General features: G+C 31.3%; 1 protein-coding gene across 1 annotated transcript in view; it reads left to right on the top strand.

Moving 5' to 3' along the window:
- Positions 1-17157, top strand: part of LOC147068272 (calpain-9-like) — a 369841-nt gene extending 352684 nt beyond the window's left edge. Inside the window, exons 9-16 of the mRNA XM_085953230.1 lie at positions 8946-9157; positions 10791-10948; positions 13598-13670; positions 13933-14157; positions 14631-14732; positions 14922-15015; positions 15504-15559; positions 16202-17157. Of these exons, the coding sequence (XP_085809356.1) occupies positions 8946-9157; positions 10791-10948; positions 13598-13670; positions 13933-14157; positions 14631-14732; positions 14922-15015; positions 15504-15559; positions 16202-16228 (947 nt within the window). The 3' untranslated portion in view covers positions 16229-17157. The remainder of the gene's footprint in view (positions 1-8945; positions 9158-10790; positions 10949-13597; positions 13671-13932; positions 14158-14630; positions 14733-14921; positions 15016-15503; positions 15560-16201) is intronic.
- The last annotated feature ends 6771 nt before the right edge of the window (positions 17158-23928 follow it).

Genomic DNA, 23928 nt, shown 5'->3' with positions numbered 1-23928 from the left:
ACAGTAGTGAGTCACTTTATCACGCAGGCAGGTGATGAAAACGGCCAGTGTGAAAGAGACCCATGTATTGGTATCTTACTCTTTCGTTGAAAGAATCCATGTTTTTACATTTTAGCCCAATAGATGGTGTTGTATTACGTCGGTTTATCATTATAATCCAAAAAACTCGGAATTTTTAGTTAGGTCACTTTATTATTGAGCGTGCGGTATGTAAAGACACATTATCTAAAATATATATAGGTACATAATAATAAAATCCAAAAGTACCTAATATATTTTTTTTCTTCTTAAATATTATTAGCTGGGTATTTTTCATTAATTATTTACAGCCACTAAACCCATTCTGATTAATAATTCAAAAATCAAAAGAATTAGTAAAATGAAAATTCATTTTCTAATGATCTTATTATTTCTTTCGCAGTCGGATATATTTATCGAAATGTTTAAAAAATGTATAGCCATTTTACTACGTATACGCCACTGCTTTATTATGACGTTGGGCAGTAGGCAGTTGAAATTTAAATGATCGTTAAGTGTGAAAATGATATTGAGAAAATGCATTTTTCGAGATTCCGATACCTAATGATGTCGTTAGAGTTTTAAATACATTTATTTTATATCCACCATACACTACTGTACTTTATAAGGTAATTGATGTAATTATAAAAACATTCATTTTATGGATTTACAGAGAAAATTTACATTAATAACATTCTGTTATAATCGATCCAATATCCTATCAACACTCACCGATTTCTCAGTGTGTCTGCATTATTATATAAAATTCACAGGTAAATTTAGCATTGTTATTTTTGTTTTGTGCATTCTGGATATGGATCATTGGGAACAGATACGGTTTTTGATACAGTGTTTTACGAGGAATGTTGAACATTCGCTCAATATGCTGATTTCATGGTCAGGATCCAAACAGATTTTAAAAACCATCGAAACCAAACACGGATTTCAAACCTACACCCCCACGTTTTTACAAGCAAACATTATGTTTCTCATTCATGGCGAGTGCTTGTTAGTAGTAAAATATAAAGAAAACAAACCAACATTTATTATTATCTTGTCGTCATAATCTTTGACAAGGATACTAAGAAGGGTTTTCGGAGCCGTGTGCGAGTAAGAAGGTATGATGGATGATCCTCCCCATTCTGTCACACGTAAAATTTGGGTAACACCGTTGGGCAGGCCAAGTTTCAAGGATGGATACAAGGTTTTGGCACTTGCCGCTGTCGTATCTCGGATTTTTCAACAGATAATAAATATAAATTATAATTATAATCATTATATTAAACTATTGAGGTTAAGCCCCATGACCACCTTCAGCGGCTCAACCCCACATCGAGGGCTGAAACCACTCCAACCCCCGCTAGAGCCTCTACTCACTCTTCGCTACACGCGTAAAACATAGTCGCTTGTTTAAGTTTGATTATCTCGAAAAGACGACATCACATCTGTTTTTTATACATTTCTATCTGGAAACCGCGAGAAAATGAGGAATTCAAGTCTCTTGGTAATGGGATTTTTGAGCGGGGCAAAAAAACCTATTATACTATACTAGCTGAAGCACCCGGCTTCGCACAGGGTCGCTTCGTGGTTATATTTATCTTAGATATTTAAAAAATAATAAGAGGTAATTATTTTTTTAATATTAAAATATCTGTGTTACACAATATGGCAATATGAAAATAAATCTAATAGGAGTAAAGGTCAAACAAAAGACCACTAAATTAAAATCGAATCCAAAATATGCAAACGTTATTAATGTTATTAATATATATTAAAAAAAATCAAAATTGGATGGAACAAACAAACAACAAACTTTGTATTTTATATAAAACTAATTTAGAAACCTTCGCAGGTGTGCCCACAACAACTGACAAAAGTTTCATCGCAATCGGATGAATGGTATAGGAACGCATACGAATAGAAGAAGAAGATGATTTTCTAATTCAGAAATCTTCGTGGGCATGCGCACGACAACTTACCAAAGTTTCATTGCAATCGGATGAATGGTATAGGAACGCATACGAATAGAAGAAAAAAGATGGTTGTACTAATTCAGAAACCTTCGCGGGCGTGCACACAACAACTGGTCAAAATTTCATTGCAATCGGATGAATGGTATAAGAACGCATACAAATAGAAGAAGATAGAATAGAAGAAAAATAAGAAGAAAATGGTTGTATCAATTCAGGAACCTTCGCGGGTGTTGGCACAATTACTGACGATAGTTTTATTGCAATCCGATGAATGGGATAGAAACGCATACGAATAGAAGAATATAGAATAGAAGAAGAAGATGGTTGTACTAATTCAGAAACCTTTGCGGGTGTTACCACAACAACTGACGAAGGTTTCATCGCAATCGGATGAATGGTATAGGAACCATACGAATAAAAGAAGATATAATGAAGAAGAAGATGGTTGTATTAATTCAAAAACCTTCGCGGATGTTGGCACAACCACTGACGAAAGTTTCATCGCAATCGGATGAATGGTATAGGGACCATACGAATAAAAGAAGATATAATGTAGAAGAAGAAGAAGAAGATGATTTTTCTAATTCAGAAACCTTCGCAGCTGTGCATACAACCACTTACCAAAATTTAATCGCAATCGGATGAATGGAAACCTTTGCGGGTGTGCGTACAACAAATGACGAAAGTTTTGTGGCAATCGGATGAATGCTATAGGATCCATACGAATAAAAGAAAATATAATGAAGAAGAAGAAGAAGAAGATGATGATTTTTCTAATTCAGAAACCTTCGCAGCTGTGCATACAACCACTTACCAAAATTTAATCGCAATCGGATGAATGGTATAGGAACGCATACGGGACAGACAGGCAGACATTCATTTTTATATATAAGATATAGCCTATACTATTCGCGAAAGTGCAAGCAATAAGTTGACAAAGTTGTATCGCAATCGGATGAACGGTATGGCAGCGCATAAAATACGAACAAACAAACAAACAAAAATTAATTTTTATATATTAGATTATGGTACATATACAACCACATCGTTGCATACATATTATAATACTTCTATATTATTATTTAAGTTTAAATATAATTCAAAAGTTTTTCCTGCTAATAAACCTTTATTCATATTTTTTCTTCGCAAAGTTGCCAGGTCAGCGCGGAAAAAATCATTGTTGCCAAAAGTTTCCCTATCCTGTGCAGACCAGCGCGGAACAAATCCTCCAGTAAACATTGATAGTAATAAAAATAACAATAATATTTTGAACAATATAAACTTCCCAATTTTAAATTGTGTTTTTCTCGTTGCGAAGGAGTGTTAATTAAACGAAAACAATGTAACTGGTTCGCATTTATTTTAAGTAGGTAATTGTAAATATTATCTGGATTTAACAGCGTGTGGCCTTCGCAATACTTTTGACAGACATTTTGAAAACAAAAACAACGATTGAGAGTCTGAGATCATTCATTGTTACCAATCTCAAACAATAGCCTAAAATACAATAACGTCAGTACGTACTAGGCATGTACATATTATACAGTTTGCAACATAATGTACCTCAAGAAACTTGTTATTCGTTATTACTAATTTCCCACAATTTACAAAAAGTTTAAAATAAAAAAATCACACATTAAAAACACTATTATGGAATAAGCGTAGGTACAATATTACCGTGAAGTTCGACAGTTTTGGCACGAAGAAAGATAGCCGAAGGAAAGGGCTATGCAATATATTTTATGTGAGTACAGTCAACGATAGTAATCGCTACAATAATCAAATTAGCCCTGCCTAATTCTCACGCATTAGAAAATATCGCGGTACAAGTCGGTTTACAGGAAGCTAGGTGGGGGGAACCACGCCAATTTTCATAGCCGATTTTTACAAAATTCATGAATTCAAGAATGAAAACCTAACATTACCTAACCTAACCTAACAAATAATTCAGTACATCGGCTATTTTCAAAATTTGTTTGCCTGCCTTCGTGTAAACGACAAGAACCGAAATCGCATGTGCATGGTTTAACTGTTTCATTTTATCTAGTAAAATCGGTGTGAAAGTTTATTATTCTGTCAATTAAAAATAATATGTATAAAGATACATAACTTGAAAATACCAGAAAAGATCACATATTAGTTTAAATTATCGTAATTAAGTTAGAGGCCCGTAGCTTAATTGGTTAAAGCACATTGGCGCGATATCCCGTCGGGCGTCATATTTTTTAAATTTGATTTTTTTCTATCTGAGGTGTTTTCAAGTTATGTAAGTATGTTCAATATGTAGAATGTTAAATTCTCAAATCTTGTGAATTATTCGTTGAAACCATTTCTTTTATGGTTTATTAAAAATACCTTTGTTTCGGGTAGGTTTCATGAACCATGGGGATAGATTTAGAACAAGTAGATCATGCATTAATTAGGGGAAGCGCATTATAAAAAGGTGGAGAATTAATGAAGGAATGGGAATGGTTCCGGGGAGTCCTGTGTAAATTAAAAAAACAATAATATTTCTTTGTTTGTGTATTTATAAATAGTGGTTACTACTTATCGTCGAGAAACTGGTTTTTCAGAGGTAGCTATAACACCAAATAACCCTTAAAACTCATGGTAGACTGGGAAATAAGGGTAGATATTTCTAGTTTATTCTAAGATTTGAGATTTTGTATTTTTAGGGCGCCACGAAGCGAGAGAATGAAAAGCCATTATTGTTTATTTTTCAAGAGTAATAAAATCAATTTGATATTGTAGATAGTTAAAGTATTATAACGACAATAATTCACGCGATAAATTATCAATGTTCTGTATTCATGTCACGTATTAGGGTATACTGTAAAAGCTGTTATTTGCATGGTGCTTAAATCTTGAAAACAGGTTTCCTAAAGGAGCGAACAAATTAAAACAAAAAAGCTCCGTTCGCCGACTTGTTATGTAAAATTATTTTGCTGTAGGTCAGTTTTTATAAACACTTTTACGCCCTCCTCGGAGATATAAACGAGATAAATGATAATTGTCACATATACCTACCGTGAAGTAATAAAAAACAAAATTGAACTTTCATTTATTAAAAATCAATATCATAAATTTAAATGTTTACTATAGGAAAAGTATTTACTTAACTTGAAATACTTTATATTTATATAAAATCGAGCTTTGGAATGGCTACAACATCGAAGTTCAATTTGATATTATAAAGTCAAAGGATTTTATGTTAGGCATACCAGTGGGTCCAGTGACGTCCCGAGGGGGTAGGCAGATTGAGCGTCGCTTGGGGGCGGCAGATACTCGAAGGGCGGCAAATCGAGGAGAATCATTTGGTATTATATAGAAATAGCTAGGTACCTAAAGTTAGGTATATTATAACCAGAGCGTTGGAGCGGAGTTCGGAGCAGGAGCAGAGCAGTAATGGGGTTTTACCCGGAGCAGGACGGCGCCGGATCACCGAATATTTGTAGTACTCCACGGCTCCGGATGTTTTTTTAATTATATTATTACCCAGTAGTGAGTAGGTATTCGCGGCGATTTTAGTATGATGTCACCACTCTCAGCCAGTGATTTTTTCTATTATTTTTAACTGTTCGGGTTCGTAATACAAATGCCAATAAAAAATATTTTTACGAGTCTTTTGCCACCTAGACGCATTATGAATAATATAATGTCATTTACTGAGATTAAAGAGTTCCTTTCATAACAGTGGCTGCGCAAAAGCCAATTATGTGGCGCCAATGAACCAAGAAGGTATTGAAACAAAATAATATTATATACCTATAAATGTCAACGTAGGTAACGAAACAATAAAAATTATGGCGGAGATTTATAGGTATATACATACATCCGTATTTTTTAATTTATCCAAACATTTTTGCCAGTCACGCGCGAGATTTAAAAGTTGCTGGATGTACCTATTGTAAAATTGATATTTGACATAATCTAGTATTCGTGCATATAATAGGTATTTGCGTTACCAGCTAACTGTAATAAAAATGTACACTAGTAGATACCTACCTAGATTATAATATCATATTGAATTTGACTGTTTACTACTATTTGTTAGTAAGTGTGCTGTAAATAACAATAATCTCACTAACAACATATCTTTTGCCGATAATAGTGTCGATTTGTGGTTTATTTCAATCATCAACATGAGTGCAAGACAACGACTTTCAGGAGCAGCGTAACGAAAACTTTTCAATCTGGCAAGATATTCTAATCAGGTTAAAGCTAAATAAAACAATTGATTGTTGTCAACAAAAACTTTTCAATGAAGAAATTATACGGTGGCGGTCAATTTTAACTCGATTATGTGCGGTTTTGCGAGTCATAGCGGTGCAGAATATGGCTTTACGCGGACCTAAGTCCACAATCAACACACTGCACAATGGAAATTTCTTAAAATTAATTGAATGTTTTGGACTGTGATAATGTTATTAAGGAACATTTTAAAACCATAAGCTGTAAGCCCCGTACTACTCATTATCTTGGACCAAGAATTCAAAATGAATTAATTGCCATAATGTCGCAAAAATCAAATCAGAAATTATTAATATGTTAAATGAGGCAAAATATTTTTCTCTTATATAAGATTGTACACCTGATATAGGACATATAGAACAGATGTCGATTATAGCACTATTTGTTCGAAAACACTCAGATGAAGTACGTGAGCATTTTTTAGGTTTTATAGAAATTGACGATAAAACTGGAGCAGGATTAGCAAAACGCATTTTTGAAGAACTAGACAATTTAAACATAAATATACATAACATGAGAGGTCAAAGTTATGATAATGGTGCGAATATGCGAGGAAAAAATAATGGTGTCCAAAAGCATATTAGAGAAATAAATCCTCGTGCATTTTATGTACCTTGTAACTCACATACGCTAAATTTAGTGGTAAATGATGCTGCAAAATGCAATTCAGATGCGATATCATTTTTTGGGTTAATCCAAAAAATATGTTTTTTTCTCGGCATCTACTGATAGATGGAATATACTTTTAAAATTTTTACCGTCATTAACATTAAAGGCAGTTTCTGATACGCGATGGGAGCCCCGAATCGAAGCAATCAGGCCTATTAGATACCAATTGGTAGAAATTTACGAGAAACATGCCAATTCACACACTGAAAATAGTTTGCAGACTAAAAATGATGCCATCGCATTATCAAAAAATATATGCAACTTTAAATTTATAAATTGTCTCATAGTTTGATATGATATTTTGAGTTCTATAAATCCAGACAGTAAACAGTTGCAAATGATAGAATTTAATATAACCAGCGCGCTTGATTCCATTGAAGCTGTTTTAAAGTTTTTGCGTAATTATAGAAAAAATGGCTTAGTACAAATGAAAATAATTGCACACAAATTAGCAGAAGCCCTTGAAATATCTGCAGAATTTCCCAAAGAAACAGATTGCAGAAGACGAAGAGTACCGACACATTTCGAGTATGAGAGCTGTGATGAAACGCCTCTACATAACCCTGAAAAAAAATTTGAAGTCGAGTTCTTCAATCAGGTAGTAGATAAGGCTATAAATTCAACTGAAGATCGATTTCAGGAATCAAAATATCACGGAAGATTTTTCAAATGTATGTATAATATTAGCCTCTTAACAAACATGACTCCTGAAAAATTATTGGAAGATTGTCAAAATTTAGAAATTAAACTCACTGCAAACGGCACATCTGATGCCGATGCAGTGGAGCTTTGTGAGGAGTTAAAATTACTGTGTAGACTTGTGACTGAAAAGTCTTCGCCACATGACGTATTAAAATTTATTTATGATAATAATTTGAAAGAAATCTATCCAAATACGGTCACTTCAATTAGGATAATATTGACAATGCCAATAACGGTGGCTAGCGCAGAGAGGAGTTTTTCAAAACTTAAAATTATTAAAAATTATCTCCGATCTAGGATGACCGAAGAAAGGCTAAATGGACTTGCAATATTGTCTATTGAAGCAGAGATAGCATATAAATTAGATTTGGCTGACTTAGTTACGGACTTTGCTGCAAAAAAGGCCAGGAAAGTTTGTTTATTGTAACGGTTGAGTGTTGAGACAATTAATTAATAGTGTATTTGTGATTAAAAGTATGTTCATATTAAATGAATGATAAGGAAAATGATTTTGTTTACATGTTGTACAATAATAGCATAGAAAATAGTGTGAAAATAATACATCTGCGTGTTATTACTAAATGGTATCTGCAAACCAAATTTGTCAGACATATAAACAAATAGAATCTCAGACTCTGGTGATTTGGGTAAGTGTCTAACTAATATTATATTTATTCGCTTTTAATATCTAAATTTAATTTTGTATGTTTTAGTGGTATATATTTTGTTATTAATGCATCGATACAACAGATTTCTTAGATATAAAAAAATGGGGCGGCATTTTGACGCTGCCTAGGGGCGGCATTTTGTCTAGGGACGTCACTGAGTGGGTCTATTCTATACTAATCGACCGCTAAAGTGATAAAGTGATACATATTATCAAACTTAGGGTAGGTTTGTATCAAAGTATTAGCACTTATTGTAACAATTACAATAAGAGGTTTGTAATTGTTGCAATAAATGCTATATTTTACAGCACCTCTTGCTGCTGTTAAAATTTAGCACTTATTGCAACAATTACAAACCTATTATTATAATTGTTACAATAAGTGCTAATACTTTGATACAAACCTACCCTAAGTTTGATAATATTTATCACTTTAGCGGTCGATAAGTATAGAATAGACCCACATATTTTGTAGATCGAATTGAGTTTTGGTATGGTTGTAAAAGATTTTAGATGGTTAGTAGGTATGTAGATTTTAACATCACTATCATATTACTATTGTTATTAGATGCGTGGGCACTATCAGGATTTTCAATTTATTTATATTTATATTTGTATGTCGTTATGGAATATTTATGCTAAAAGATTTTGTGTTTCATTTTCAGAAACAACTGCGATGAATCCTCAGTTCCACGTGCAGATCCCTAGAGCAACAGCCAACAAGTGCCATGTGGTGGTCTCCGTCACACAATACTACGACACTCGACCTCCCGAAGAAAAGTCTGGTCGAAAGAAACCACTTGTTGCCATCGGGTTTGCAGTCTATGAGGTGCCTCATTCAATGCCCAGACTGACTCCCCACTTTGTCACAGACCAGGTACCCACCAAAGCTCTTTTGTTTGGGTTTGGGTCGAAATCCCGAAGGCCGAAATCCCGAATGGCTGAAATCCCGAATGGCCTAAATCCCGAAAGCCGAAATCCCGAAAGCTGAAATCCCGAATACCGAAATCCCGAACGCTGAAATCCCTTTTTAAATATTAGAAGAGACAAAATCCATTTGTTCTATAAAATTGTCTCTCCTGCAAAAAATTGCGCAATCTGCAAAGCCCATTTTCTATAAAAAAACGGGCTTTTGTCTCTCTTGCGAAAATTGCGCAATTCAAGATTGCGCAATTATTGGTGTTTGTATTTTTTTTATTTTTCGGGATTTCGGCCTTCGGGATTCCGGCCATTCGGGATTTCGGCCATTCGGGATTTCAGCGTTCGGGATTTCGGTATTCGGGATTTCGGGTTTCGGGATTTCGGCTTTCGGGATTTAGGCTTTTGTGATTTCGGCCATTCGGGATTTCAGCATTCGGGATTTCGGCCTTCGGGATTTCGTCCAGCACCCCTTTTGTTTCTCTGTCTCTTACTATATATTTTAACCTAACAGAGATGTGAAGGCAGTGACGTGACGATTTTAAAGGTTTAAAGATTTCGATAAACTGTTTGAAACAGAGTAGTATGACATTTATTGCCATGTGCCACGTGGCATTATGTGTGTGTAGGTAGGTCATGTGCTACGTAAGGGTGGCAACTTAAGAGCGTACTTCAGTGAAACGGCAAATAATTTTCAACAGTAGGTGCGACGAAATTTCTCACTCGTCGCCAATCGGAGACCGACGGTAGAAGTGTGCGCACGTCGATTTGTTTTGTCTAGGTGTCGGATGAAAATATTCTTAAATCGTGTAAAAATGGCTAAAAAACTTTACGTATGTACTTAAAAAGCAAACATTCAATGAATTATACTATTATTATTAGTAATATAACAATAAACATAACATTAAATGGACACATGTTGGATTTTTATGACAAATTATATTTCGTTCGGCACGCGTTATTTGCACAATCCGCGCATCGCCTAGCCACGATCTTTTTAGACCATGCCTCAACTGAAATACAGCCTTAAGGAATGATTGTAAACTATATTTTGTGCTTTCGGCGCCAACAGGATATTATACCAGTCCTAAATATCAGTGAAATATCTCACTGACTGCAAAAGCATTTTGTCAACTCAATTAGTAATAGAGTCAGGGAACTAATGATATTAGGTACAAAAAAATGTAAGTGGAAAATGACCTTTCACTTTGATAATCAGTTGAAAGTATACCAACAGATAAAACTTTGGTACGTTTGGTTAGATATTTTGAAGTCGGTATCCCATCTTTTATAACTTCACACATTTGTGCAATTCTTGACTATTCGACCCCTTGAATTAATTCATAACATTGTATAACTCATCCATCTTGAGTTACCATGGTTTTAGTCAATTTATTTTTTGTCCCTGGTGCCCTTACCTATTTGATTACCCTGGGATAGCCCCTTATGGTAAATCCATTTTTTAAAAAAATTACCATTATCACCAGTATCAGTTAGTAAATTACTGAAAGAATGCCTTCCTACCTATTTTCATTGTTAATTTTAATTATTATATCCATAGTATTAATTTGTTAATTCTTCTATTATTTCAGAAACCCTTAGATGTTACAAATCATTCTATAGCAAGAGAAGTTGTAACATTCTTCACCCTACCTCCGGGAGACTATATTGTGGTACCACAGACAAATATGCCAAATATCGATGGAAAATTTTTGCTTAGAATATTTACTGATGAACAAAGTAATATTTGGTAAGCAAAATAAAATTGATCATTTATATAAACAATTCTATCTCTTTCTACATAATATTATGATTTGTCATAATCTTATACAATTTTTATATAAGTAGGTGGTACAGTACCCATGTGGTACCTACCTAACTATATTATGACAAAGTTCAGTTGATATACACAGGTTATCCTATTGAGATTACCTATAATAATATTATGACTTTTATGGCTTCTTATAAGAATACAAAATGATTGGAGTATTAATAGAAGCTTTTCAGTGATATTGGTAATCTTATCAATTAGAATATACACTAAAGTATGTGACAATGTGACATTCACAGTAATTTATTCATCTAATATATAAAAAATAATATTTGTTTGTCGGTTTGTTTGTTTGTTTGTTCGTTTTGAATGCACTGCCATACCGTTCATCCGATTGCGATAAAACTTTGTCAACTTATTGCTTGCACTTTCGCGAAGAGTATAGGCTATACTAATATATAAAAATGAATGTCTGTCTGTCTGTATGTCTGTCTGTCTGTGTGTCTGTCCCGTATGCGTTCCTATACCATTCATCCGATTGCGATGAAATTTTGGTAAGTGGTTGTATGCATACCCATGAAGGTTTCTGAATTAGAAAAATCATCATCTTCTTCTTCTTCTTCATTCTATTTTCTTTTATTCGTATGGTTCCTATACCATTCATCCGATTGCGATGAAATTTTGGTAAGTGGTTGTATGCACACCCATGAAGGTTTCTAAATTAGAAAAATCATTATTTTCTTCTTCTTCTTCATTCTATCTTCTTTTATTCGTATTGTTCCTATACCATTCATTCGATTGCGATGAAACTTTCATCGGTTGTTGTGGTAACACCCGTAAAGGTTTCTGAATTAGTACAACCATCTTCTTCTTTTTCTTCATTCTATCTTCTTTTATTCGTATGGTTCCTATATCATTCATCCGATTGCTATGAAACCTTCATAAGTTGTTGTGGTAACACCCGTAAAGGTTTCTGAATTAGTACAACCATCTTCTTCTTCTTCATTATATCTTCTTTTATTCGTATGGTCCCTATATCATTCATCCGATTCCGATCGTCAGTGGTTGTGCCAACACCCGCGAAGGTTTCTGAATTTGTACAACCATCTTCTTCTTCTTCTTTATTATATATGTATTCTTTTATTCGTATGGTTCCTATATCATTCATCCGATTGCGATGAAACCTTCATCAGTTTTTGTGGTAACACCCGTAAAGGTTTCTGAATTAGTACAACCATCTTCTTCTTCTTCTTCTTCTTCTTCTTCTTCTTCTTCATTATTTCTTCTTTTATTCGTATGGTCCCTATATCATTCATCCGATTGCGATGAAACTTTCGTCAGTGGTTGTGCCAACACCCGCAAAGGTTTATGAATTTGTACAAACATTTTCTTCGTCTTCTTCATTATATCTTCTTTTATTCGAATGGTTCCTATACCATTCATCCGATTGCGATGAAACCTTCGTCAGTTGTTGTGATAACACCCGCAAAGGTTTCTGAATTAGTACGACCATCTTCTTCTTCTATTCTATATTTTTCTATTTGTATGAGTTCCTATTCCATTCATCCGATTGCGATGAAACCTTTATCAGTTTTTGTGGTAACACCCGTAAAGGTTTCTGAATTAGTACAACCATCTTCTTCTTCTTCTTCTTCTTCATTATTTCTTCTTTTATTCGTATGGTCCCTATATCATTCATCCAATTGCGATGAAACTTTCGTCAGTAAGTGTGCCAACACCCGCGAAGGTTTCTGAATTAGTACAACCATCTTCTTCTTATATTCTATCTTCTTCTATTCGTATGCGTTCCTATACCATTCATCTGATTGCAATGAAATTTTGATCAAGTGTTGTGCTCACGCCCGCAAAGGTTAATGAATTGATAAAACTATTTGCTTCATCTTTTTCTTCAATTCTATCTTCTTCTATTCGTGTGCGTTCTTATACTATTCATCCGATTGCGATGACATTTTGACCAGTTGTTGTGCGCACGCCCGCAAAGGTTTTTTAATTAGTACAACCATCTTCTTCTTCTTCTATTCGTATGCGTTCCTATACCATTCATCCGATTGCAATGAAATTTTGATCAAGTATTGTGCTCACGCCCGCCAAGGTTTCTGAATTGAGGCAACCATTTCTTCTTCTTTTTCATCTATTCTATCTTCTTCTATTCGTATGCGTTCTTAAACCATTCATCTGATTGCGATGAAATTTTTGTAAGTTGTTGTGCGCACACCTGCAAAGGTTTCTAAATTAGTATTATATAAAATACAAAGTTCGTTTAATCCAATTTTGGTTTGTTAGTGCATATTAATAACATTAATAACGTTTGCGTATTTTGGATTCGATTTTAATTTAGTGTTCTTTTGTTTGACCTTTACTCCTATTAGAATTATTTTCATATTAATATATTGTATTACACAGATATTTTAATATTAAAAAAATAATTACCTCTTATTATTTTTTAAATATCTAAGATAAATATAACCACGAAGCGACCCTGTGCGAAGCCGGGTACTTCAGCTAGTATTATATAAAAAAAAACTTTTTTGTTTGATAACATTAATTTTATTTATTTTTCAATGCAACTAATGTTTGTAATACTCACACATTCTATTTTATTTTTAGGGAAGTAAATGAAGACAACATGGTAGTAAGAAATATTTCAACAGAGTTTATGGATGATAACGCCCCTATTTTGGTATGAATTTATAAACTATTTTCCTTTATAATATATTATTAAAATAGACATTTTCAAATATTAATTATTTTTCCAATCGTTCGTACACTGCCATCTGCTAGGAGATTCTCAAAACAAGTATAGCATATATATATAAAAGATATTGCCATCTCCCGGTATATTTATAAACTAACACTTTTTATATGAATTCAGAGATGTCGCTGCTTAGATTAAGATTTTCAATAATTTTCATATTATTAATTGATTTACCATTTTTTTCCAGCCCGAAACAAAAGCCACGCTTACAAAATTATTCGTGAAGTATCCACCAGAAGTTGACGCATCGACATTACAAAAAATTCTTAGATCAACGTGGAAAACCTATTTATCGGAACGACCGAGCCTCGAACTCTGCAGATCACTCATTATGATGAGGGACTATAACATTAGTGGAAGAATACACCTGAGGGATATACCTGCATTAATGCACATGCTGCAATTTTGGAAAGTATGTAGTATGATTGCAAAAATTTATAAAACAATAATATGTTTATATGAGTGGTTCGATTCTAAAATTATCTCATTTTATTATATCCTTTATATTCTACATATCATTTTTTCAATGTGTGTTGAAACCCAAATTATGAACCGAAGAGATTGAACAAATGGCTAATATCCATTTATTTAAATAAAACATAAATGTTAAGATACCTCTACGTGAGGCGACCAAGATCTATCTCGAACTGTTGGTAGAGGTAATTTACAAAAAAATATCTTGGTATCAGCTCAGTGCATAACTACAAAATTCTAAGTATTTATTTATTGATAAACAAAACTAACATTGGGGCAATTTTGTCAAAAGAAAAAGCTTGTAGTATTAGTCTCGCGATTGGTATTAAATTACAAATATTATATAAGAAAATAATAACACTGTATCTGGTGAATGTTGATTATGGAATAAAGTTTACATATTTATTTTAGCTGGCTTTCCAAAAGTATGCTGGGGCACAATGTGGTGGAAAAACATCATCATACAGACTACGACCTCTTCTTAGAGAAGCCGGAGCGGCTGTGTCAAATAAGGCAAGACAATCCTTTATTGCATACGATTTTAAAATTCATCTAGGAGCAAAACATTTTTTTTAATATCATTGCGGTAGATATGCTTTGAATAGGTATTTGAATTTGAAAACATTTGTGTCATTATAATACACTATCCTTGCTTGGTATGTAAGTTAAAATACAATAATGATTTAAAAAAATCTTTTTCAGGTATTGGAATGTCTGGTTCTGAGATTTGCGAAGAGTCGAGTATTGACTGCAGAAGCGTATATTATGGCAATGGTGCGGCTTCATCTAGCTCATGGTAATTTTTATTTTAAAATACATCTTTTAAATATGTATAATATTTTTTTAGATTCCAAAGGATTCAACATATACTTGGTACTTACTCATATTCATTATTTTTTTTGGTACCCATTCACAAAATATTAAATTTATAAACAACAATGAATATCGATTTTGGGCAGTTCTGAATTATGACGCTCAAAAGACAATGTGTCAGCCATTTTGAATGATATACAGTGTTGTTGCAGGGAAGGCAACTTAATAATTGTTTTTAATTCACGTATATGGTTGTTCAATACACCATTTGACGCCCAAGAAGATGTACAACATTGTGGCATTCTTAACTCAGAACTGCCCAAAATCGATATACAGTGCTGTTGCAAGGGAGGTCTCAACTGTTCTTTCATAAAATCCGTGAATACCTATATTATATACCTTTCAGTAGGTATACAAAAAATACCAATATATATTGCGGTACATAATATTGATATTAAAATCTTTTTCCAGAGAGGTACCACAGTCTTGACACCAAAATGAAAACTAACCCGCTGTCACTGGAAGAGGTAACTATATTATACTATCGAACTTTTTTATGTTTGATTGTACGTATTATTCTCATATTACAGTCTAATTATTATTAAATCCTCATTACAGTGGTTTTAATTTTATTTTAAATTTGTTTTTATTCTATAATAATATAATAATATTTAATATTGTAGAATAAAAAACAATTATAATGGAGTTCTACCACATAAACCACAGTTAATTTATTAATTGGAAATTAATGCTTAGATACGTCTCACCAACATACATATTATTTTTATTAGAAAATAACAGAAAAAATCTTAGACTGATTGGGATTCAAAACAAAATTTGTAGCAATACTGATGACATCTATGAACCAAATTTAATAACATCTACCTTGATTAAAATAATAACGATGGTTGCCATCTGTTGATGGATATTGAAACAACCACTAAATCCGCAAGAATGGTACTTGGGCCGATAGCTTAGTAGTAGTTAGAGCTGTCACTCTGCAAGGTTTTTAGATATTATTGTTCGAAAACCACTCAGCTGAAGTTTCAATAAACAAGATTTTATTATTAAATCTTGTCTATATTCAGTTGTATGCTGTCTAAATTTATTATTACATAAATAATTCAATATCGTTACATTTTTTTTATATTGGTTTCTCTTTTTTTCAGATGATTCTCATGACGATCTATTCATGACTTGACTCTTCAAAAATGATAAAGACATATCACTCCCAGGAGTTTCAAAAGTTTCAAGATGTCATTAAACCATTTTATTTTCTTTTAAGAATATACCAATTCTATTCCTCAATTGCTTCAAGCAAAGTATCATCCATTATAGATGTTCATATTTGACAATACACGCCTCTCGTTAATAAAAATAAATGTTTAAGCAAGACATGGGTCACCATTCAATAATCAAATCAAATTTTATAGTTTTTAAATGAAATATTTTACAGAATCAAAGACTCATTACCTACAACGATTCAAAAGTATGGTGTAACCTTCAAGTATCCACTGACAGATAAAACACCACTTTCAATGATATTGGGACATAAATTATACCCGATGCAGCAACTGCACTATGTCTATGAGTTTCCTTGCTGATCCGTTGCCTTAGCCGTGTCGCATATACAAACTCGTCTCGACTGCAACATGTCAAAACACATGTAACTTTATGTACTACCGCACATAGCATTGATGCAAAATTTCTATTTGAAAAAAACATCTGTTTTAGCTTGCAACTAAAATTTAGTTTGATTTAATCAGCTAGACGCGGTCGGCATGTTGAACGTAGCAAGCATTGCTGTGATGCATGAGCAAATACTTCTCTTCGCGGTCACTTATTCGTTTTGCTTAGTTACGTGATGTCGCTGTCTCAGCTGTCTGCGTGTGTATGAGAATTGCAATAGGCATTGATAGCAGTTTTGATTTATGACCATGTTGCAGTCGAGATGATTTTCAATGTGCGACCGAACTTCGATACTCACCCATACGACACTTATCAATTTTCTTAGTTGGTAGCATAATTTAATTTATCACGACTATCGAGTTTGAAATACAAAAACAAAATTTGAGATAATTTGTATAAATTAAGTATTGTATGTATGTACACTATTATGTATTTCAAAAAAAATCAGATTTTGCCATAACCTACTAAATTTGGATATTTTTAAGTAGGTATTTTATTTATGTCATGGATATTAAATTGCAAATAATAAAATTGCAATATAAAGCTTAAGAAAATATTATTACGATCAGATGTAGCAGTGTTTTTGTAGTTTAGTAAACACTTAGAACAACATGAAAATCAATTAAATTGAGCCATCATATAAAAATTTAGAATAGACAAGTGAATAATGATATATTATTTTCTGCTCTTGGAAGTCAAATATTTATAGAATCTAGTCTTCCTATAATATTATCCCATTATAAAAAATATTCTAGCTACTATACTGTAATATTTAAAAATTATAGTATATTTATAAATTAATATATTATCTAGTTAACGATTTTTATAATTTAGGTCAATCTGAAATGTCATTGGAATACAATATAATTTATTAATTGAAACCATGGTATCAAAGATTTCATATTATCATGAATTTCAAATCCCTCCCATTCAATACCAAATACTGAGACATAATAATTACTAGTATTTTGTCAAATAATATGCCTACACAAATTACGCACTTCATCAAATATAAGTATTTTGTCTTTGAGCTGTTAAAATCTCTGATGTGACAAAATAGAAATTTTACAGATGATACAAAAACTGTTTTATAAGCATAAATGCAAGGTAAGACTTTACATATTATATATATTGCATGCCTCTGAATACCTTGATTTACTCAAATAACAAATTAGTAATGGGGAAGTGGCTTAGTTTCTACCATTAAATGTATTCACGCACATTCATGGTATTATAAAAATGAGACTTGTTACATGGAAGGTTTTACAAATTTAATATATTTGAATATTGGTGGTGGATAAAATATTCACTGTTTTATTAAACTATGAGGTCTAATATAAATTATCAGAAAATATAAAAAAAAACATTTGATAACAATGTCACATTGGAAGTTTTAACAGCTGAACGATGATTTTTAGCATCATCACATGTATGTAAATTAATGGCCCTCAATATTATATCTCATCATTAAATTTCATAATAATAAGATTATTAAAAGTTATGTATATTGAAGCAATAATATATTTTTAAATAATAATGAATTCTAAGTCTTATTCTTACAAGAGGAGAGAAATATGAAATTATAATATTATTTGGCTTTATATTATTTATCTACCTATATTGTACATTTATATAATTTATTAACTCTCGAAATGCTTAGAATATATTTAATTACTTTGTGAAAATTTGAAAAAGAGCTGTCATGTAATACAATTTCTTCAACTGGTGAATGCAAGAGAACAAAATAAATAACTTCATAATTCCATTCCTTCTAATATTTTGAAAATGTTACTTTAATTAGTACCTATGTCTCTAAAATGAATGCTACATTAATTTTATTGATATAATTAATAAAAGATAATTAACTGGCTTTGAAATTTAGTATGGTAGATAGGTAACAAGTAAATTCAAAAAAAAATCAACGAAGCATCTATTTTAGTCTGTTTATATTTTTATTAAATAGGTACTTAATTTAAAAGCTTTATTTTTACTAATGTAATGCCACATATAAATATTTTTTTTATACATTCATGGCTAATACAATTAAATTATTTGATAATTTATTTCTGAAACTTTGGATAATAATTAGGTTATAAAATATGCTTTATTCTCTTGTTGTTTATTGCATTCACTATTTTGTCTTCTTGTAATAAGAGTGTGCTTACAAAAAAATGTATTTGTATGGGTGTTGTTGATGTTGATGTTTTTAGTCAAAAAATATTTGTAATATTATAGCAATTAGATTGGAAATAAAATACAATAAAAAATATACATTCAAATTAACTAAAATTGCCGGAATGTAGGGAAATATTAGAACACAACAACATTGTATTTTGCACGTCTAATACTAAGGCCAAACCCTTTACGAACGATTAATTCGTCTTCTTTTAATACTTCCACTTGTTTTATGGCATTGCAATGATATTATTATGTGTCAGATTAGAAACACGTAAAATTAAAAATAAATGTGTTCAAGGCATTGCCATTATTTGACAAAATGAATTGCTAACATTTCATGTTATTTATCCAGGGTCGAATTTACACTACAAATGACGCTACTACAAAGATTTATGTTAATTCGTTAATATACTTCTCTCTATTTACTCTTTGTACTTTTTTGTTCGGAAAATCACTTTAGGTACCTATATCCTATTGATATTAGCAAGTATCGGGGTATCTACTAATTTGGGGTAAATTCAACCCTGTTTATAATTGTTATATCAGTATAATATTTTAGAATTCATGTTTAATACTATGTAGAATTTATAAAAATATTTGTTATACATTCACATTGCATAGTAAAATTATATATTGTAGGTATCTAAATAATGTATGTTATGGCCAAAGATAGAATTGTAGTCCTATAAATAAAATATATAACAGCTTGTAGTACAATTATTAACTTATGTGATTAATTGATTAACTTTCAATAATACAGTAGTTATTAATTAATTATACATATGTAATCAATTTTTTGAAAAGGAAAATCTCCTTTTCAAATAATACTTTTGTACAAAAACAATAATTGAATGCATTTCTAAAGAAATACCTGTGCAATATATTTAGAGATTTTGATAAATCCATGTATAATACCAAAACACGTAGCTATTTACCTAAATATTTATTGCTGATTTTCCAATGGAGTATTTATATTATCATATAAACACTACATATCTAGCTAACTTACTAATTAAAAATCCTTTATGATAATAGCCTAATAGGCATATAAATGTATGCGTCTGCGATGGACGAGTAGTGAACTGTCCGCTTATGCTTATAACGTTTTGGGTCTCGAGTACAAATCCTAGGTCTGGAAAATTCACGTAGTTATGTTTGTATCCAGAGTATGTACATTATAGGTTGAGCAAGTGGCTAACATCAATTTCTTTAAAAAAATATTTTAATAAATTATTGAGTCTTATAGATTAAAGAGTCAATGATGATGATCATCATGCATTATTAGGTGGGTACTTAATTTCAGAAATCCTTTGTTTGGTGATTGATAAAACATGCCTTTTTTTCCACATTTTAATTGACAAGGAAACGTAGAGGTACATACCAATCTTAATATTTTTTGGATCAGAAATAATTAATACTTATCTTATTATACACTTTCAGATATTATTTTAATCAAAAGATTTAAATAGGACGGTTTTTCACCATTCCTTGTAAGACGGCACGATAACTTACTTAGACGTGTACACAATGTATTGATCTATATGTCTGTATATTCAAGAATTAAAGACTTAAAATAGAAATGTATAATATACAAATAATCCTGGCGGTAAAATATTTTAAATAAAGAATATAATTTTTAGTGAAGTATTTCTGAAACATATTAAAGCCTTCACTATTTCATCCGATCATGTCTTTTTTCAATAATTTCTCATCTTTTTGTGAAATAAGTATGGAGATAATTTATTTCATAATGAAAATATTGATTTCCTTTGCCTACTTAAATAATTATTTATCATGATGTGTATTTTTATCAATGGGCAAGTTACATTTCCACGAAAGCTTTGTATTTATGTAACTAACTGTAAGTAGTGAACATTTAATATTATTAAAGTTAATACATAATATGAATCATCAATATTTTGTATGTAATATTATTGCACCCATATTACAAATAATATTATAAATTTATTATATTACTTTATATTGTAAATAGTAAATGAACAGTGTTAAATTATTCAAGATTTGTTATAAAACTATACCATTGTTTTTTTTCTAGGTAGGTACACACTTTCCAAAGGTTCCATAATATAATATTGTAAAGCAATATGTATGTACATAATATTATGTATATATTACAATATTTAAACAAATCTCTACTCGCATATATTATATACAATATATAATTTACATTAATTCCGGTATCTATGAAAAAATATTCTGTCAATGGAACCTTTTCAAAGTGACTACATAATTTGTAAAAAATAGACCTTTATTCTTGTAGAATAATTGAAATGTGCAATCAATATTTATTTTGCTATTTATTATGTTGTAAGTCAACTTAAATCTTATGTATTTATATAGATTCATTCAATTCTAATAAATCTGTTTTGTTGTGAATATTATTGTAATCTTATAAAGTGAAAAAATGATTATAAATAAATTTAATCTAAATATTTATTTATTCCAAATAAATCTTTAAAATATATTTAAAGTATGTTTTTATTTAATTATATAGGTATGTATAATAATTATTCATAAAATGAACATAAAATAATTTGTTTTTATATCAAAAGACATTCGACACACCATGTTATTATTAAATATAAACTACATTACAGACATAAAGCTTTAACATATTATTAAAACCGAATTTTCAAATAAAATTGGGTGCCTACTACATAAGTTTTTATAGGTACATTGAATAAATGTTGATGCCAGTTATAGTTTTATTTGCCACAAATGTTTGTCTACCTATATTATATTTAATTATTTGCTACAATCGACTTTAAAACGTAGCTACAATATAATATACACTGGTAATTGAAAGTTGTTTAATGTACGCTATAAAGCAGCAATGTCCAATATTGTTGCTACTAAGAGCCTGTTTTCATCTTAATTTGTCGTTCATCCTTGTAGTAAAGCAACCATAAACTTTGTTAACATAAATAGGAATGAAATAGAAGAAAAATCCCTTTGTCCTTGTCATTTAGACGAGTCACTTTTTGTTTACACTTGTCACAGAAAGTGAAATACCTACTCAATTCATTCAAAAATGGCTTCAAGTGAAATTGCGGTTCATGTCGTTGGAATTTAAACATTTTGTAATTATTTGTTATATGGATGTATAAATTACATCGAGAGAAAGTTAGTAATACGAAAAAGAGGCATTGGTGGATAAAACCATGGGAAATGCGATGTAATATCACGGGGAATATAGTGGTGTGGGTGTGCATATGCAGCATTTTTGGAATCATCCGTAGAGATCAAAAAGTAGAAGTAGTTGAACTTCATTCACTTTTGATTCCGGATGATCAATTTCGACGTTGATAACTGTGCGTTTACACGAGTCATACTATATATATAATAATATACTCTTATATGAATCATACATGTACCATACATACGATGTCATTATTAGTTCTAATCCTCTCCCTTCTGGCGCTGGCGGTTGATAATAATTATTGCTGATTCATGGGCAGGGTTGTAAAAAAATAATATTTTTTTAAATAAATAGATTTTATTGTATTAAATATATTAAGTAAATTTATAATATATGCTTTTTATTAAAACAAACTATCATATAAAATTTAATATAATAAATTGATTTCAAGAGCGATGCCATAATGGTATTTTTATATCAATGATATAAAGCTATGACCAAAATATAATATCTTGCTTACAGTGAGCTTTGAGCGATAAGAAAGTGTGCCTCTGCTGTGAGAAGTAAGAATAGAAAACGACCCCGTTTGTTGAAGAAACTGCAAAAAAACTCTCAAACAATTTTTCTAATCGATAATCTCTATCAAAAATTCAAAAAGGAATTATTATTAGTAGCTTTTTCAAGCATCAATCGATTCAGACATAAAAAGTTGTCTCTTGACAAACGTATGAAAATAATAAAAAAAAAAATGATTACATGGTATTTAATTCATCTGCTAATATTTTTAGTTAAGTATGGACTATTAAATATAAAAAAAATCTACTCAAATAATGTTTTTGTCATTACATTTTGAACAGACTAAAAATGAGTATTATTTTCACTCTAACACTAATAACGAGGCAATATGATAATGCTAACGGATCACAATCAAAGCCTAAAACACTAATAAGGTGAAAAAACTAATAACCAATAGAAAAAATCTTTGTGAAAAAGTAAGACACCCAACAGGATCCAAACCTGCATCTCTCGGTTTTCGTGCCTATGCACATAATATACCACTATGCTATAGGCGCCATATTAATTGCGACAAATGTTAACTAATAGCTCTTAATACTCTCTAATTAAAAGACTGTTACATTCTTAAATCTTATGAATTATTCGTTGAATAAAAAAAATAGTTAACTTTAGTATTAAAATTGCATGTGGTCATTTTTTTCAGCGGAAATACCTGAAATATTTCAAAACAGTTTACAGTAAAGGTTTAAATACATTATGATGCACATCGCGTACTGTCATGCTGTCACGGCGAAAAAAATAGTCTATGGTTTCGTCATTCTGCAGAATATTTTGAACGATCACTATATCTATAAATTCAATGATAGAAAGTGCCAACTCTAATGTATTAGGTAGTATTTTGAATTATTATATATATTATTAATAATATCATGCTAATTTCAATTAATTTTAACAGTTTCTATGTGTGCGTACGTTGAAATTACTTGCGATATTGCATCCATAGATAATATTTTTAATATAACCCAACCTGCAGAACATAAATAATAGACAACATTCTTATAAAAAACACATAGTGCCATCCACTAAAAACAAAAAACACGCAATTTTGACATGAGTCGAAAATGTGTAGGCATATAGGAAATGATAAAAAAACGTTCATTAAGTTATGGAGGTGTCAATGCAGTGCGGTACGCGTGAGGTGACCTCATTGTTGTTCTGGTGATTTCGGCAGATTTTGCTGACTAACAATGTTCGTTTAAATGTTCAAAATGTGCTACGGATGGGAGCATCAGTCTGATAACATTTTAAACACCAAGAAGAACGACATTACACACTTTTTCCCGTAGCGGCAGC

This window comes from Rhyacophila brunnea, unplaced genomic scaffold (assembly GCF_057557595.1).
Source record: "Rhyacophila brunnea isolate RB1 unplaced genomic scaffold, BYU_Rbru_1.0 scaffold_3, whole genome shotgun sequence".
Taxonomy (NCBI): domain Eukaryota; kingdom Metazoa; phylum Arthropoda; class Insecta; order Trichoptera; family Rhyacophilidae; genus Rhyacophila; species Rhyacophila brunnea.
This window is presented reverse-complemented; position numbering and strand designations above follow the sequence as displayed.